At 39.4% G+C, this 6,835-nt stretch overlaps 1 protein-coding gene across 2 annotated transcripts in view; it reads left to right on the top strand.

The window, feature by feature from the left end:
- The first annotated feature begins 393 nt into the window (after positions 1-393).
- Positions 394-6,835, top strand: part of LOC133281107 (potassium voltage-gated channel subfamily KQT member 1-like) — a 467,184-nt gene continuing 460,742 nt past the window's right edge. The window contains exons 1-2 of one of the 2 annotated variants that reach the window (XM_061476316.1): positions 406-508; positions 2,026-2,594. In XM_061476316.1, coding sequence (XP_061332300.1) covers positions 2,212-2,594 — 383 coding nt within the window. In that variant the 5' untranslated portion in view covers positions 406-508; positions 2,026-2,211. Of the gene's footprint in view, positions 509-2,025; positions 2,595-6,835 lie in introns of both variants that reach the window. The other variant, XM_061476317.1, reaches the window with a different exon arrangement.

The raw sequence follows: 6,835 nt of genomic DNA, 5'->3' as shown, positions 1-6,835 counted from the left end.
TGCTGCTTTTAGCTTTGCCAAAACTTTGATGGAAAAAAACAAACTGAAGCTGCCTGTTTAGACTTCCTCTGTATGAAAGCCTGCTGCAAAGGATCCAGCTAGCTACAAGCAGCACCTAATTCAGTTTCTTTAAAGATGTGCAGTAAGGAAACGCCACTTTTAACCCATTGCAATTAAGTGTATGCAGATAAGAAAAGGGCTGGGAGGGAAAGGAGGATGATCCAGCAAAATTAAGCTGTTGCTTGTGATTGCTGGTTTGACAGCAGGAAGAAGCAGAAGCAATTCCTCCCCGAAGCTGTCAAAACTGTTCCTAGTTCTTTTTCTGCCTTTGCAAGGGCAGCCATATAAGGCAGATAGAAGGGAGGGCTCCTGCCTTGATCAGGGTGGGACTTGATAAGCTGAGACAGTCAGGCAGCAGTTTCTCTCCCTGCACCTATTCAGGGAGTATGCTACGTGGAGCTGAAGGAGCATTAAGGAGAAGGAATAGAAGGACATGCAACAAGATAAAGTAGGTTCAGGGTTTTCTGTGTTTTGTGTCTGACTGTGGGGGATGCCCTGTTTTGATCAAGCAGGCTAGCAAATGTGTTTCAAGTGGCTTTGTTTGCAACTGCTGGGTAGCTGGCCTTTGCTTCAAGCGCTTGGCTAGATAGCCTCAGCACCCTAAAATGAATCATATGGAAGGAGTGTACTTCTCATAGATGTTTCTTATGTTCTTGTTATAGTCAGACTTTGATGAAGGCCTGTGTGTTTTAACTTTAATATTCAGTCCCTCCAGCTTTTCATTGTTCAGAGAAAGGTTGAGGGAAAACAAGTATTTCTCTATTTGCCATAGCACTAATGTAGAAATGCATCAGTTCACCTTACCATGGCCAGTGTTCAGAAATGAGCATGCTGTAACTGACATTCTCTCTCTAAATTACTTGATTCTGCTGAGAATAAAGTAACTGAAAATGTGGGTGTGAGTCTCTCCTCCTCTTCAGAAGAGCAGTAAGCTACAACTCTATGGCACGTGGCATTTATATTGCAGATAACTACATTACAATATGACATTACAGACATAATTTTAACATTGACATCAGCAGTGCTTTGAAGTTCCAAGTACATCTCATGATACTTTTAATAGTCTAATATTTTCACAATTTTTTCATATTTCTGTTTTAGCTAAGCATGTCAGATAAGGAACCTTTTCATGGTGGTGTGAAAGAAATGAGGCAGTAGAAAACAGTTACATTTCAGGAAGACAGATGCTCTCAATCTCACAAAATTATTAATATTGCTGCTAAGTATTTGTATTCACAGCAGTTTAAATCTGCCCCATGAAATACATATTGATCTATAAGAGCCTTATTTTCTATTTTGTGTTCTCTAGGTACTTGCTTGAGAGTAGCAGAGTTAGCAGCAAACGCTAACTAAAGAAAGATAGAGATAAATAAATAAATAAAGAAAGAAAGAAAGAAAGAAAGAAAGATAAAGAAAATCAAGAATCAGGCCAGGAATCTTTCATCTTTTGCCTTTTAACAATATTAACCTCTCAGAGACAGTTATTATTAATGGCATTGTAATTTCTACACTTGATTAGAGTTGTTCCTGAGTACCATGGACTGCAAGATCAGATCTCATAAGGTGACTGAAAGAATTCATTTAAAATCTTTTTGTAACATTGATGCTCAAGATAAGAACTCCTGAGGTGTAGGTGTTAAGTTCGAAACTTCAATCAGGTGTATTTCAGTTAACAGCAAGTTTATAAATTCTAGGAAATTTTCACAGGTCCACTTCTAATCAGGTCACTTCAAGAACTGCTCAGCTTAAAATAATGTCAAATGGGTCAACTCCCAAGGCAATGCTGCTGCTGTATTTGTGTTGCACTGTTTAAATAGTTTTAAGATTCTTCCCTCACAAATGTAACTGTGAATCTCAATTTTCTTTCTTCCTCTAGAACTCAGCCTCTTTCCTTTTCCAGCCTCCTGTTGCTTCTGGCATCTAGCATGCAGCATTGTCTAATACGTTTCTCTGATTTAATTTCAGAGGCTGTGAGTGACAGCAGGTGACAGGCTGACAGCTCACACTTGTGTCACAGAGAAGCTCCATGATAACAGCAGAAAGTCATCCTATCAGCTGCTGGAGAACACCCTCAGCAGTGAGGACATACAATACCTTCTTTGTGATTTTAAATATTGATCAGCGTTAGTAATACCTGTGTGTTATTACAGCATGTCCTGTGATAGTGGAGAAACTGTTGGGCACCCTGTGTATAACCGCTGTGGACAGGTGCAAGGATCCGCTTCCCAGCTGAGTAGTCTAAACGGAAATAGGGAATCTGCAGCGTTGCTCGGAGTCAGAGGGAGCTTAAGCAATATGCAGTATTCTTCTGTGGCGCTGGATCCAGAAACCCCAGGGAATAATGGATCCGGGATTCCCCACAACCCTGAGGAAGGCACAAGAGATGCAGCCTTGGCAGAAGGTGAAGTTCGCAGGGCCTGTACAACAAAGTGTTTCTATAGCCGTTACTTAGCTAAAACTAGTACGCAGGGAGATGTCTACAACTTCCTGGAGAGGCCCAGTGGATGGAAGTGTTTTATCTATCATTTCACTGTGTAAGTACCTACATTTTCACATCATATTTGGTGTAAGGAAAATCAAACCGTGCCCTTAATCAGGCAGAAATCATACTTGAGTAGCATCGTCAGTACTTGATCTCCTGAGCTGAACACCTGTTACATGAGTAATCCTACTGAAAGCAATGCAAAAGCCAGTTTCTTGAAGGATCAGATGCTATCCATTAACATTTCCAGAGGAGGGCTTTTTATTTTTCACGTGATATTTGTCAGGTTTACACAGTGTATTTGGTATTTCTGAGGGGAAGTCGTATATGCTTGTGGCGGTTTTTATTGCTGCCTTAGCTGCTTTACGTTGTTCTACCTTCAGACACTGCAGTTTTTATCATGGCATGTGGAAGGTTCAGCTGTGATGACAGTCAATAAGTGTAAGTCAGTTTTGCTCATGCTGAAGTGCCAGAACAAGTGATCTCTTGGATATTCATAACATTACTAATTTGAATTAATTTACAGCCATGAACACATAATGAGTACAAATTTAGCAAAAATTTTTCATTATACCTTGTATGTAGTACACACAATGATGAAATTAAGGCTTCCATTTACCCTTGCAAAACAGTGGTTAATATATTAGTACAGCTGTTACTGTTTTATTTGAGCTGCTTATAGTACCTGTCAAGCTTGGCAAGAACTCAGTTACTGTTTTGAATGCTGCTTAGAAGAATGATAATTTATCATTTTAGCTGTAGAAAGGGTCCAGTTGTGCTCTTGATGAGGCAAGAGGAAGTTTTACTGGCTATAGTGTATGTAAACTGAGCCAAAAGTCCTTGCTTTTATTATAAAATTAGCATATATCCTAAGGAAATGCAGAGTGTTGAAATGACTCTGTTTGTCTTAGATGAACTTTTCTGTGACGTGACTGCATTTTGGAAAAACCATTATCACTTATTGTAGTCAGTAGCTGCCCAGAGAAATATATGGTAATTCTAAGAATGAATCATAATGCTTCTATTTGGCATGGAATAGATGGTTTTATTAATATTTACTGCCTTTCACCACTCAAAATCATATATGGATTTTTTTAAAAGGGTTATTTGATTCATGAAATTTTGCCAAGTAAAAGGATAGGGCCTCTTTCAAGTATGCTTATAGTATACAACAGTCCCTAAGGCTTAAACGAGTGTAATTTTGTGAAGATTCAAATATGTGAATGGTAATGATTTAAGCCTATTTGGGGTTGGGTCCTCTTGCTAAAATACAGTTGTTTCATCCTCTGCTTTCATCTCATACCTTTAGTATGGATTTATATTCTGCAATGGTCATTAAAATAAATAAATAAATAAATAAATAAAATCTACGCACACACACCCATCAAGAAAATTGGAGAAAATAGGATTTTTTTTAACTGTTCAAGGATTCCTGACTTTAACGAAAGAATATGTAAACTGACCTCCTTTAAATGCTTTTTCTTTGAGATTACTTGAAACTTTTTAGACATAATTTTTGGCCAGTATTTTTTCTTAAGAATATTTGTCCTACTAATTATCCCAATAACTACATGGCGTGTTTATTTACATAACAAGTTTCTGGTTTGGAAAGAACATCCTTTACAACACTAATTATCACTAAATTTAAACATTGTTAATAAAGTGCTAATCTAAAATACAGTTAATTCGATAATGAGAACAAGCTGTCATTTCTTATAAAAGGTTTCCCATGTTGTATCTGTGGGTTTGGGGTAATTTATGCAGAGTTGATATGATGATGACTGTTTTCATGACAAATGCATTCTTCCAAGTATGTAGATGATGTTTGTATAGCCTGGAGGAGCTGGATGTGCAGTGTCCCTTCATTGTCCTTTCGTCCTTCATGTGCCACAAAGATCTCATAATTTATATATAAACTTGTGGGACTTTTCTATCCAAGAGGGACTGGAGTCTCTTCTGATCTGGAGCCAGTTCAGCTACAATCCCCCTAACTTTCCAGAAACAGGCAAGGCGAGGGAACAGCAAGTGCTCCAGGAGGTGACCTTCCTCTTACATTCTGAAATTACCAAGATAATATCATCTCCTATAACATTTGTAGTGTGTCTGATGCTTCAAGTTCCTTTTAAGGGAGTAAACTTGTGCTTCTTAAGGAACTTTATAATATGTGTTAGAAAAGGGAATTATTTTTACCTAATTAAATCTAGAATTTGTGTTGTTTTAGTGGAGTTATTTTAAGCTAAAATTATGGTTTCAAAACAGAACACTTGCAGGAGTGAGTGGATTTGCTTGAGAATTCCCCCTCCCAGTCCTGGAAACCTCACTAAGGTAATTTTCAGCTTCACTGTAGGTACTGTGAAAAACTTAACTCCTGAAATCCCCAGGAACAGGGTAGAGGATCTCACTGACAAGTTAGAAAGAGATGTGGGCTTGAGAAACAGCTGTGATGTGCAGTAGTAATATATTGACCCTAACCAACCAATTCTTGTGGCTATGTAAATCTTTAAGGCATTGGATACCAATATATGTTAGAGTCCAGCTTTTTGCCATATGGTCCTCAGTCCAGAAAATGAAGTGTGTGCCTGGCTTGAATTTGATGTCTAAACTCAGCTATGCACTTGATTTAATCATAGCCAAATGTGAAGATATTAAGGTATAAACCTCATATTTCATCTTTTGAATGAAAGATAAGTCTATCTTGGTGATGAATTCTGGATGGTAATGAAGTGGCAAATCCCCACATTTAAATCATTTAATTGCAAGTGGAGCCTTATTTATGTCATGTTTCTGAAACAGATATATATATATATATATACATTTAATTACAACTGGAATGGCTTGATTATAGTTTAGAATATTGTGTTAATTTGGCTAAAATGTTGTGTTCACATACATTTGAACTGAGTGGTGAGGGGTGAAGTTGGACAATTTTCCTGATAGTAAGATTATTGACCCCTATTTAAAAACAGGTAGAAATGATCATAAACTAAACTGAGAATTATGTAGATGCTCAGAGTGCTAGAATGCAGTTGTGGTGGGCAATGTTACACTGCCAAGCCTTTGCAGGCCACCTTGGCCATTGGCAAAGGGTGAAGATGGTGCAGTTTTTCTGCCATGTTTGTAGAGACAACGAACCAGAAGTAGGAAGGTATGACTTAAGCCTGTTGAAAGAAGAGGATCACTCTATGTGCACCCTCATGCACTCATACACTGAAGTGGTCACCAGTAATAAACCGGTATGGTTTAACTTGTGTTCAGGGAGAAGAGGTAACTGATCGCTATCTTGTTATTTTGTTCTGTGAGTGATGTAGGCCACCTTGTGTCGGCTTAAGGCTATGTCTACATCACTGCTCAGCCCTGTGCTGCACAGCTGCCCCAGCCCAGGTTCCAAGAAGAAAGCAACTGAGTTTGCACGGATTTGCACCAAGGCTAACCGGCCTTATATCTGAGCAAGCAAGGTGGATCCATAGTACCTTTTCCCCTCAGATACACCCTGTTGTTTTTACTCACAGCAGTCCAATTGCCTTGTTCTATCTTTTCCATTTCTCTGGAACATCCTAATTGTGACTTAATTTTGGTCTTTTCAGCTGCTGTTGGCTGGGTAGCTTTTTTTCAGTTACAAGCCAGAAGCTTAGAGGGAGCCTGGGTGGGTAGCACTTGGACTAAGAAGTGAGGAAGCAGAACAAATGGCTACCTGAGTGTGGTGGAACAGGGACAGAGGAGAACCTGGGACCTGTAGACAGAAGGCTAGATTGTGTTGTCATAAAAACAGACTGGTGGCAGTGATGTTGAAACTGGAGGAAAAGCAGTACAAAAGCAGGCTAGCTCAAGAACAAAGGGAAGCAGACTTAAGCAGGAAGGACAAATTAAAAAAGGACTAGCAACTTTTGGAGATCAGAAGTCTAGATATAGGCACAAAGAATTGGATCTCTGGGACAGCTGTATATGGTCAAGAAGTTTAGAGAGCCACTGGGAGGAAGAAGGGGTAGGAGATGACATCTGGAAGCTAGGGGAAAGAGGGAGCGTGGAATTCATGACGGGAGAAGGCACCTTTCACCCATAGGCAACTGGTTTGAATCTTGTCCAACATAATAGTGAAGAAGTAATGACTATGGGGAGATACAAAAGGAGCTGTTGGTCTCAGTCCAGTTCTTAGCGAACGGATGTCAGCATCACTGCTGGAGTTAGCACAGCTGGAAGGCTTGCTGGCAGTCAGTAGAGAAACCACAGGCTGGTTGAAAAGGGAGGCAAGACTAAGGCAAGAGGGAGGCCCATGAGAGGGACTCTGAGATTGTG

The sequence above is a fragment of the Pezoporus flaviventris genome, unplaced genomic scaffold (assembly GCF_033815535.1).
Source record: "Pezoporus flaviventris isolate CSIRO_AGI_PZ_B2104156 unplaced genomic scaffold, CSIRO_AGI_Pfla_v1 ptg000096l, whole genome shotgun sequence".
In the NCBI taxonomy this organism is placed as follows: Eukaryota; Metazoa; Chordata; class Aves; order Psittaciformes; family Psittacidae; genus Pezoporus; species Pezoporus flaviventris.
Note: the sequence above shows the minus strand (reverse complement) of the source record. Positions and strands in the feature narration are given on the sequence as shown.